The sequence below is a fragment of the Corvus cornix genome, chromosome Z, assembly GCF_000738735.6.
Source record: "Corvus cornix cornix isolate S_Up_H32 chromosome Z, ASM73873v5, whole genome shotgun sequence".
In the NCBI taxonomy this organism is placed as follows: domain Eukaryota; kingdom Metazoa; phylum Chordata; class Aves; order Passeriformes; family Corvidae; genus Corvus; species Corvus cornix.
This window is the reverse complement of record NC_046357.1, coordinates 52,858,961-52,871,131: the sequence shown is the minus strand read 5'-3', so window position 1 is coordinate 52,871,131 and position 12,171 is coordinate 52,858,961. Positions and strand designations below refer to the sequence as shown.

At 37.0% G+C, this 12,171-nt stretch overlaps 1 protein-coding gene across 1 annotated transcript in view; it reads right to left on the bottom strand.

Moving 5' to 3' along the window:
• The window catches only part of PCSK5 (proprotein convertase subtilisin/kexin type 5), a 225,985-nt gene that overhangs the window by 16,045 nt on the left and 197,769 nt on the right, over window positions 1-12,171 (bottom strand). The window contains exons 25-27 of the mRNA XM_039566779.1: window positions 8,907-8,949; window positions 7,968-8,110; window positions 6,630-6,830 (exon numbers count right to left, since the gene is read on the bottom strand). Coding sequence (XP_039422713.1) covers window positions 6,630-6,830; window positions 7,968-8,110; window positions 8,907-8,949 — 387 coding nt within the window. The remainder of the gene's footprint in view (window positions 1-6,629; window positions 6,831-7,967; window positions 8,111-8,906; window positions 8,950-12,171) is intronic.

The following is a 12,171-nucleotide window of genomic DNA, read 5'->3' as shown; positions in this document are numbered from 1 at the left end:
CAAAAAGCTTCCAAAATAGGAAAGTGCGGTGCAAGAGACCTTTTTGCAGAAAACTGTGCACAGTACTTCCAATAATATAACAAGATCCTTCCAAAGAATAGCCTTACAAAGCTGAGGAAATGGTCATGCAACATGTACTTCCTTGTACTTCCTTGGTCTTCCTTGATGGCACATGGAAAGCTTAAAAATTACTGGGTTTAAGCTGTTGGGTTCAATTTTCCTTTCCCTTAAAGGACTTGAGTGTTCAACAAAATGAATGATCTTTGGAGACCTACTGAGTTGTTTTTATCCTTAAACTTATATTCTTCTTTTAAAAAAAATTCAATATCCATTTTTTTATTTTCAAAAGCAAAAGCCCTCTATTTAAACTTGGGTCAGAATCTGACTCAAGACCACCTTTATTCTTGTGTCTTTGTTAGAATGAGCAACATCTTTGACCCAGATAAGTCTGTCTTGTTATTTTATAGAATCTGAAAAACTGAATTTCGTTATTTCTTGCACTAGATTTTACTGCAGCTTTGAAGCTACCACAGGGCTCTTGCCCATTCAGGCTATTCAAGGGATTATGAAACTGGAAGGGTGGGGAAAGACTGAGAAATATTTTTTTCCTGTTCTCTTTTTTCATTTGGGGTTGTGCATCATGAGTGAGACAATGGAAGATTTTCTTGAAATGTATTACTGTAAGATATTAATGGTGACCCCAAAATTAATTAAGGAAAAAATGAGTAACATTTTATTTTCAATTAACACAATCCCCATATTTACTTTATTTTTGCTTCAGTCATCTTCCTTTTAACTCCCAATATTTTTTCAATCTGCTTTTAGAGAAAAATTAAATGAGTTGTCAGAAATATTCAGGGTGAAAATCAGGGGTTCACAAGGAAACAAGTATGGTCTTCTTCACATGCTTGCCACTTATTCTGAAAAATGTAAAACTTATTTTAAAAAAACAAGCTGAAACTCTCTAAAAAACCTGAGGACATATGAGCAGAGATATGGCCATATATAAAGAAGCATGCCTTCTGGTATAAAAGCATTTGAATTGCCTAATAGTCCCTCCTTATTTTATTCAGAACCACAACAGTGTTATAAGAGTACTTTCTAGTTTCTCATCACCTTTTTGCCATCCATCTTGCTCTCTCTACCTGTTCCTTTTGGAGAATGGATCTTTAGGCCATGTAGTGCAAGCAGGAAGTGTTCAAACTGGCAAAAGATGGTTTATTTCCTTCAATTTAAATCTCATTTGTTCATGCATTTCTATGAATAAAGAGGGGATTTAAAACTTTTCACTTTTGGTTGCTATCAAAGTAGGTCTCTTGTGTACATTTGTAATATCCTTAGCTCCTATATATTAACTCCTGGTAATATCCCTAGCTCCTATATATTAATTCCTGAAAGGATTGTATATTTACAATGTATTTTGTTATTGGACCATGGTACAATTACTTTAGTGAGGGATGCAGAAGGGAATGCAGTGCTGTTTCTTACTGCGAGTGTATTCCTTTTAGAAGGTGTCTAGCTTTTACACTGTGTAGCAATATGTGATTTGAATGTGATCCAGAAGTGTGGCTTAGTTTGTTAGATTTTATTCTGTGCATGGCACTGCTCTTGTAAAACTAATACAATCATGAATAAAAAGCCCTAAACAGGTTACGTGTCTCCATGAGGTAATTGCAATTATATAAATATAGTAAAACATATTGAAAACAATATACATATGTAATAAAATGGTAGACCTCTCCCATTGTGAAGACTTACGTGAACTGTACATTTAAGGAAATTATGGGACTGCTGGGAAGTAAATGACACTCCCCAATAACCATTAGTTATCAATCTAGTTGTTCTGTAACAGCTGTATAATTTTACAAACAAATAACCAGAATATGAAATTGTCACGGATAAGAACATATTTGATAATGGATCATTTTTGCTTGCTTCTAGCAACCTGAAATTTCACGTATGGGTGGTGATTAAAATGATCTTCCACTTCTTCCCATGATGATGTAATTCTGCACCCTAAATGCCAGAACATTTTCATGTTTAAAAGACTATGGCCCATTCTCTCCTACTGCTGATTTCTCTCCTGTCTTCTGCATAGCACATTCCTTGTTTTTTTCTTCCCATATCCTGAAACCCTTATATGTATACCTGCAGAGCTGCATTAAGGTCCTTTTAAAGCCTGAATTGCTTTCTCTCAACCAGTATGTTTTTACTGATTTTGTTTTGCTCTGTATTTAGAAAAAGGAAAATGCAGTTAGTGGTGCGTTTGGAAGGTTGCTCTTATTACTGGAGGTGGTAGGTAATGGTAAATTGCTACTATTTATCTGTGTGTAAAGAAACACATATTCCATCACTAGAAATATTTCTCATTCCATACCTATTTTTTTCCATTTTTAATTTTCATTAAAATACGGCATACCAACCCAAGGAATTACTATAGGGTGCAGCCTTTTAGTCATCTGGCAAAACAAAGACCTCTTCATAATTTGCAAAATATCTAATCCAGTTAAAAGGGGCTCTGTACTCACTTGGTGAATTAAGCTTACACTAGTGTGTTTCCTGGCTTCCAAATTCATTTAACCATCTGGCATATGAGATAAAATACAGATGTTTCATGCTAGAAACCTAGAGTTTAGTTGTTGGGGGTTTATTCCTTTCTCCTTTTCTTGGCTTTCCCTGTCATTTTAAAAACCTGAGTAACAGACATTTTCTGTTGCATTATTTCAGACCTGAATATGACCTTTTAGGGATTACTGATATCAGTGGAATAGGTTGCCCAGCAGAATATACCAGCAATTTATATATATAATTTTAAATAGATTTTCTTAATAGAATGTTTTGGCTGCTGGAGTGCTTGCTCGTGAAATTTGTGGGACAGGTCTATAATTTATCCTTGCATAAAAAATGGAAGTGAAACCTTGAACATCATTGAAAATAGAAGTGTATTCCACATTCACAAAGGTTTTATTTCTAACCTAAACAGACTAGTGTCTCAGCTTGCAAAGGAGGGCAGACCCTGAGTCGTTTTCTCCATGGCAGGCTCTGATGTATTGCCCTTTTAGTTATGTTAGCCTTGGAACCACCAAAACAAGAATGTTTCCCAAAAGTCACATTGTTCCACATGGTATGTCAACATACTCACTAAACCCACAGTGGAACCCACTGAATTCATGTGGCTGAAAGAGCCAAAGAGAAATTGTTTCATTATTTGTAATACAGTTCAAGGTCTAATACCTCAACTCCCAAGTAGTACATTTCTAAAGAAAAGGAGTAAATAAAAGAGTAACATAGTAAAAGCTGATGTAAACTATTAGATTTGGAAATTTTGTCTATCTTCCTAGTTGTGTTGTCCTCCTGCACTGTCTGAAGCAGGCCATGTACTGAGGATGCATTTGGTGCTCTCCTACCTTTGCTCCCATGGCAAGGACAAGGTTGTTTATTTAATGCCTGGCTCCCCAGACCCAGCTCAATCCCCCAAAATGGTAGGACTGGTAATCACCTGGCCTGTATTCTTTAATCAGATTCTTTAATTCAGGCCACTGAAGATCAGAGGCAGCTCTGCCATGGTGCTGCACTAATGTAAATATTTGAGGGTGCTGAGGACACAGTGTAAGAAGCTTATATTGATGAACAGCCAGACAAGATGCGAGTCAAAACCCAAATCTCAGCCACAATCTTTCCCACATCAGGCTGGTGAAAATTGTGAAGTTATTCTAATATCCCCTACAGCCTGAACAAGCTACTTTGATTATGCCTGTTACGCTGCATGACAAGCTATCCGTAGAAAATGACTTTGACACCAGATGAGACAGAAGATATTTTGGTAAGAAAAAGTAACCCTGAATAAACTCAAAGTGTATATAAAAAACCTAAAGAACAACAACAGAAAGGTAAAGTGGGATAAAATATTCCCAGATACATTTGTCCAGAGTGGGTGTTGAAAGATTTGGAAAGATGCTATGATTTTGCCCTCAAGTATGAAAGAAAAATTATTTTCTCTGTATATCTGTATATATTGAGTATATCTTTGAAATGTATAATGGAAGAGAAGGAAGCCCTACAGATATGCTTAAAATAAGCTGGAGAGGGATCATTTGTTCTTAACCCAGGATGTTTTCTGTACAGGTATGAGAGCCAGAATATTCACTGATAGTAAATTTCAGGAAGCAGAGATAGGTTTTAATTTTATCTATTCTTGTACTAATCCTACAGAATTGTATAGACAATGACAGTGACTGTGTCCCCTAAATTTTATTGATTTTCAGAAAGCTTTAGATAATTAAGAAAATAGTTGTGACAGATTGTGAAACACAGGAAGTTTTTGGTTGCTTGCTTTGCTTCTTTTTCCCCTTTTAAAATGATCCATGTGTATTAAAATATTATCAGAGTGTGAAATGCACTGCAGTCTCTAACCAGGAACAACTCTATCAGCATGATGCACTGCTAGGGCTAACTGTGTTTTGGTCATGCCTGCCTAAATCCTGTATTTTTTGTTAAGGACCTTTAGCATGCAATAAGAATTTCCAATATAGATGGTACAGTTGGAAATCTGGACTCAGCTGACATCTGCCCCTTGAATGAAATCATCAGAAGAAATGAGTGAGTGATATTCTAGCCAAAAAAATCAACGATTCAGGTTGCATTGTTTTTTAAACAATGAATGTTATTTTTATGAGAACTGTATGAACCTACAGTATCTGAATACGGAACTCCAGAAAATGTCAATAAATGTAGTTACTAAAGGATGTAACTTCAATAAGCACAGTGGCAACTTCATTACTTTTTGACTTAAGATTACTACTATTGGGAAGCCTGGAGAAAAAAGGCTCAGAACACCATCAACTTCAACATCACTTTCCCAGCAGTTACATGGTACAGCAGCTGCCACACTGGAGGAATCCTGGCAGGGCTATCCAAGAGGAACTGTCCCATCACCAGCTGCAGCATGAATTCTGTGACTTTGGAGCAGCCATTAGTGTTCCAGCCAGTACAGCTCTGAGTGAGACATATCAGTTTGAAATGTCCCAAAGACAGATGTATTTTTACTACTGGAAGGAAAGAGAAATGGTAAGCAAGATGGAGAGAAAGAAGTTTCACAGCACAGCAATGTTCAGTTATGCAGACTGCATCAGATGTCTGCTCAAAAGAAAAAAGCTGACAAGAAGTCACTGTGTTTAACAGTGTGAGAAAGAGATAATCAATAGATAGACCAGACTACAGATGTGATCTTTTCGTGGCACTGATGTAGATATAGTCTTAAAATGAGAAGACCCCAAACTTGCTTCTGTGGATTAAATGCAAGGAAATGCGCGTAGGAGATCAACTTTCTATTAATATTCTTCTTTTTAGGTCTCTCTGATATTTTTTTGAGGTGAAGAAAGATTATTGCTTTTGACGCATCATTTCTCCAACAGATAGGTAATTAATAGAAATGGTCAATATCTTTTCTGAAAGTATTAACTACTGTATTTTAGTTTCTAATGCAAGATCATATTGGTCTAGGGATAGACCAATATAATTCCTGGATGTGCTTGATTCAAATAAAAACATAGGAACCAGAAGAAAATTTTTACTTGTTTCAAAAATGCATCTTAGAGTCTTTTGCTCCATTCAGCAAACATCCCTGTCAGATACTTTTCATGTGTTCTTAAAGACTCCTAGTGATATAAATCCCTAAACTTTATAATAGATTTTACTACTGTTCCATTACAAAATTTGAAAGTCCCCTTTTTTTTCCAATGGCACAGTTTAATTTTGTAACATAAACATTTGATTGTTCTTTTTATATTGACATAATGGGAATGACAAATATTCTATATATGCCCTCTTCATTTAAAACTTTTTAATAAGAAATTTGTGACAGTACTAGGTTGCATTTGGAGATGGATAAGAAGGAAAAAAATATTTAAAATTATTACAGTGTTCCTCTCAACATCTCTAAATAAAAGCAATTTCCTTCCAAATAACTTCTGGGTTTTTGGGAGCTTTTTTGGAGTAGACAATTGTTTCCCTCATGCTGTAGATGAGACCACCAAGAAAAAAGTAATTATTTTGTAAATGTTGTGGAAATGGCCAGTGTAGGACCAGAATGTCAGAATGTAGCCCTACAACGCATATTTGGTCTCTCAGAAAGCAGAATATATCTACACAGAGAAAGGAATAAAGAGATGATAGATTTTTTCACGTCACACACACACAGAGCCACATAATATATTATTTTCTATTTCCTCCAGCTTATGTTGACTTCTCTGTAGGGAACAAATAAACAAATCTGGTCTAAAACATGACCTACGAGGCACCTAGTTGTTTAGATAAGGAATTCCCAGTAGCTTAACCTAACACCCATCTTTTATCTTTTTCATACTTTTGTCTTTTTGTCAATTATATTTTTAATCTTTACTCATATAAGATAGCTGAGAAACACCTACGTTGTATTGAAATGTTATGCTATTTGCAGGATGATGAATTTCAGTCTGTGAAACCAATTTGTTTGGTCAGCATACTTTTAAAATTACAAGTTTGACTAAAGCGCAGTTTCAATCAATCTACAGGATCTTGCTCTATTCTTTCTAAATTTTGTAGTAGTCTTCAGAGAAAGAGAAAAGATTATGAGATCTGTTTCAGCTTACCTCTCCAGAGCTTCCAAGCTGGCAGAGAATTTCTTGGGTTCAGGCACTGCCCATGAGATAGTTGGAAACTGCTTTTGCACCCAGTACAGTCCTTGTAACTGTACCCAACACAGGTTGCACAGCTCCTGTGGCAAGGTTCGCACTCTCTAGAGATGCCGTCAGCAAAGAAGCCATCTCCACACTCCCTCACACATGTGCCATCTGCAACAGAAACAGAGCCTGGAAGGATAATGACCCCTGCCAACCCCTCTGTCTCCAGCAGAAATGGTTTAATGGAAAAACCCCAGTATGTAAGAACATATGAAACTTTTTGCAGCTATATAAACTCCAATTTTTTATCATGAAATCTAAATTCAGTTCAGTTGCATTTGAGAAACTTCATAAACTTCAAACTAATCTGCATTTAAATCTAGCTTGGCTTTAATCAGTATGCTAAATATTAGTACATACAAATCTAATAGAAGTCCAAGCCTGGGTAAAAGTTTTGTGGTTAAGTCCCAATACTTATATTGTCTCAATAAAAAATTAAAGACTAGACACCCCTAAGTTTTTTAAATATATGCAAATTTAGACATATGCAAATTTATAGGTTCTCTAGTTTCTGCTGAGTATGAAGTTAAAGTCAGGTTTAAATCTGATTCAGATTAAGGATTCGCATACCTCATCAAAACCTCTGGAAGTTGTAGAACTTATGGCTTTTTGAGTTTTGTCTGATTTCAATGAAAAAAATCATAGACCCACAACTCACCCAGGTTGTGACCACAGAGTTTTCCATGAGTGTGGTGCCACTACTGGGCACTTTCAACAGCCAATGCAAGAAAACATTATAACCTCAGGAATTCCTGTGATTCATTTTTGGGACCATGTCTGAACCAGAGCTGCCTGATTTATGGCTTCTTAATAAAGCTAGGCGATTCCTACTCTTGTGTGAATCTGGTGTGGAATTTAGTGGTTTTAACTGAGCTTGTTTCAGAGTGTTTAGAAGTCAAAGTAAAACTAGACTTGCAAATAGTAAGGAAACATTTAAATGTCTTTCTGTAGTTAAAAAACCCTCCTTTCACAAAGTCAGAATCAAATACAAATTTTTTTATGTGGCCTGAAGAGTTGAAATTTAAGTATATAGACCCTTTGAACCAAATTACACTACTGGGTAATATAACCACCTTGCATTAATGCAAATGCCTGATTCTGCAAAGAGCTAAGTCCCCTCAGCCTCTGCTCTCTGCTCTAAACCAGATTTTTGAGTTTAAGAGTTTGGATCCAGAGTATTTTTCTGAAGAGAAGGTCTAAAATATTTTTGTGTATTATACCATACTTTGTACTTCGCACTTTGCTTACCTGAGAGATAAAAGCCTTCCTCACATGAGTCACACCCATCCTTGTCACAGCTATCACAGTTGCTAGGACAGTCTCTACACTGCCAAGAATTTTCATCTCTGTAGGTATTTTCTGGACAGTATTTATAGCAATGCTGCTTATACCTGTAAAATAAAGTAGAACATAATTAGTAAGTTTCTTTTGAAGGTCACTGAGTTTGTTTTCTCTGTGTTTCTAGGGATGGTAATGGTAAAGCTGTATTACCGTAATGAACAGAAATTATTCCTCTAGCGAAGATTCAAAGTGTATTTGTGGTTAGGTTGTTTATTCAACAAGCAAAGTCATGTTTCCTTATCTTAGGATTCTTAAGTATAATTTATTTTATTTCTTAAAGATAGGCAGAAACCCAAATACATGCTTCATTAAAAATTACTATATCATGATTGTAAAGAGATGATTGCTTTTAAAAACATATATTCCAGTGCCATTGTATTTGTATACATAGTCAATACAATCAATTTTTTTTCCAATTTTTACAGAGATCTACTAACACTCTCTTTGAAAAGCAGTAGAGTTCTTTTCGCTTCATTTAATTTAAAATTTTAATTAATATTTTATTCCATTGCATAAAGCCTGTACATTTATAAGTGTGTCTTATGAACTTCATATACCACAACTAGACACAACAAATCCATGTGCATTAACTTTTTGACACTTTTTATTCCATATTCCTCTCCTCTGATATGCAAAGGTCCCACCAGTCCGTAAGTTTTAACAGGTCTCAATACTAAATGGCTGGCTAGTTTTCCAACTTTTCCCAAGTACTTTTCCAAGTTACAGTTTTTCAGACAGGCAATTTAAAGGATGAGACAACATACACAGCACAGATTCATGTAGTGAAGCGCATATTTTTGCTTCAGGAAAATGTGTAGTCATGAAGAGCTATACAGCTATACTTACATGTAGTAGTTTTCAACGCATGTTATACAAATTCTTGGATCATCTGAAATTAAATAGATAAAATTATGTAAATAATTTTCAGAGTGAAAACCAGAATGCCAAAAAGAACTTTTGCTACACCATTTTTATGTTAATATTTCTTACAGAAGAACAATTAAAGCCTAACAAGAACATTGTTGTCTCTGAATCTCTGTTCACATTTATTTTGAGATTAAATCTTCCACAATTTGATCCTGGCCTGTATTTTCATAGTAACCTGTGGCTTTTTAGTCCTCAGCATAAACCAGGTACCTGGAAGGAGCTAAGTCCTTAGGAAGTGTTGATCTGGAAAGCAGAACCTTCACAGGGGCTCAGGGTGGGTCAAATGCACTGTTAAAAGGAGACTGCAACTTACCTGAAGTTCATCCTATAGGTTCATCCTATTTCTTTATTTGTTGCAAAGATAAGTTAAACGCTTTTGACACTTCTAAAAGCAGAGTTTTCAGAGATCTAAGTAATCAGCTTAAATTTTAAAATCCTGAGCTAGACAAGAACATTTCTGTATTTGGAGAGGGGGTAACGGTAGAAGAGGTGGTGGAGAGGGAAAGCCTTTTGGGTATACTTTCCCACCAGAAAATTAATTTTTGTATTCAAAACATTTGTTAAATGAACCAGAAAAGTGTTATGCAACTTTTAAAACTGTTAAAGTTATGGATTTGACTTCAAAAATGAAGAATATTTTCTATAACCTTCCATTATCTTCTATTCACTATTTCTTTCAACTTAACCAAGGCAGCAGAATGGAAGGAAACATAACAACCTGGGTAAACATATTTATAAAGAGAATCACAGAATCACAGAATATTCTGAGTTGGAAGGGACCCACAAGGATCACTGAGTCCAGCTCCTGGCCTTGCACAGCACCACCCCCGAGAGTCACACCATGTGCCTGAGAGCTTTGTCCAAACACTTCTTGAACTCTGTCAAGCTTGGAGCTGTGACCACTTCCCTGGGGAGTTGTTCCAGCAACGAACCATGCTCTGGGTGAAGATCCTTTTCCTAATATCCAACCTAAACCTTCCCTGACACAACTTCAGGCCATTCCCTTGGGCTGTCACTGGTCACCACAGAGAAGAGGTCGATGTCTGACCCTCCTCTTCCCCTCACAAGGAAATTGTAGACTACAACCAGGTCTCCCCTCAGTCTCCTCTTCTCCAGGCTGAATAAACCAAGTGACTTCAGCTGCTCCTCTTAAAGCTTCCCCCCCAGACCCTTCAACATCTTTGTGGCCCTTCTTTGGATGCTCTTTAAGAGCTTAATGTCTTTTTTATATTGTGCTGTCCAAACTGCACACAGTCCTTAAGGGGAGACTGCACCAGTGCAGAAGTTTCCCTTGTTGAACTTCATACAGCTAGTGATTGCACAGACCTTTAATTTGTTGAGGTCTCTCTGCAGGACCTCCCTTCTTCTGATGAGTTCAATAGCTCCTCCCAGTTTTGTACCATCTATGAACTTCCAGCCCTACATCCAGGGCATTTATAAAGACGTTGAAGAGCACAGGACCTAAGATGGAGCCCTCTGGAACCCCACTGGTGACCGGTCTGATGTCATCCCATTCACAATCACTCTTTGTGCCTCATCCCTGAGCCAGCTGTTCACCCATCCCATGATGTTGTTTATCCAGCTGCATGCTGGGTGTTTTGTCTGGAAGAATACTGTGAGAGACCATGCTCTTCATTTCTGGGAGAATTGAAGAAAACACTACCTTCTCTCCTGAATCACAGAATCATGGAATCAATTAGTTTGGAAAAGACCTCTGAGATCAGTGAGTCCAACTGTTGACCAAACATCCTGTCAATTAGTCCATGGCACTGGGTGCCATGTCCAGTCTTTCCATAAACACTTCTGGGGACAGAGACTCTACCTCCTCCCTGGAAAGTCCATCAGGTCTAACCACTCCTTCTGTGAAGACATTCTTCCTAATGGCCAACCTAAACTTCCCCATGTGCAGACAAAAACTATGGCTTCTCATCCTTTTGCTAGCTGGCTGGGAGAAAAGGTCAACCTGCACCTGGCTACAACTCCCTTTCACGCAGTTGTAGAGAGTTCCCCCTGAGAATCCTCTTCTCCAATTCCAGCTCTCTCAGCTACATGGGGTTATTGTGCCCAAAGCGCAGGATCTGGCACTCAGTCTTTCTAGTGTCTTGAAATCTCTTTTCATTAACCTTGCTCTTTTTGTTGAAATACCACTGGTACTCATGTGAAAGCAGGAGTAGGCAGTATTTCGAAGGCTCTATTAACCTCTTCATGCTTTTGGTGAGGTCCCTGATCTGGGCCCCAAGGAGGCAGCAAACTTCCCTGAAAAGAGGATCTGGTCTGCAGATGGTTTAGATTATATTTGTTCTAATGTATATTTTCTTCAGTAATTCCAGCAGAGTGACTCAGCAGTTAACATTTCTTGACTGTTTTGATTCACGAAGCTTCTGAACTGCAGATCATTGGAGTAGAAATACATGCTTTGTTTGTATATTTAATTTTAAAAGTATGTTTGCTCAGTGGCTTCTGAGCTAGGTGAACTTCTGGTCTGAGCCAGTAGTTTTCTTCTGTGCATGTATTTCTGTGGAGAACTTTAAACTAAAATCTGTAATTTCTGTACTTGCAGAACTCATGGTTCAATCTCACATCTTAAGCTTTTCCAGAGATTTTCCCCCAGCCTGGATTTCAGAGAGGAAGTAGTTTTTTCTTTCTCAGAAAAAAAAAATCAAAGAAAGAAAGTTTTTTCAATACATGCACCTTGTATCTTCAATGTGCAAGGAAATTCTCTTTTACCTACACCGTAGGAAAGACAATATACTCTAATGTGATGTTCTGCCTACACTGAAATGTCAGGACTGAAAATCAGAGAACAGTTCCAAAACTTTCAGGGCTTTTCTTTTTTCTTTTTTTTTTTTTTTTTTGCACAGGTTGCATACCACAGTAGCTTGTAGAAACAAATCTTATTATCTGCAAATCTAAAACCCCTTCTGCAAGACTAACCTCTTGCAGAAGATTTACTCTGAGATAAAAAACTGTCCTTGTCATAATTTTGTCTTGAAAGCAAAAGTCTATTCATCATCAGGGATGGTTTGAAGAAATGAAGTTTTCCTTTCTCTTTCGTAAGTTGCTGTGGGAGCCAGATCAGTTTTCACTCATTTATCGTGTAATGATAAATCTGTAAGCCTGAGTCTGTTCACAGTGCTGCTCTTTCAGCTGTCTCACACTTCCTTAAATCTTCTCCAAATACTTT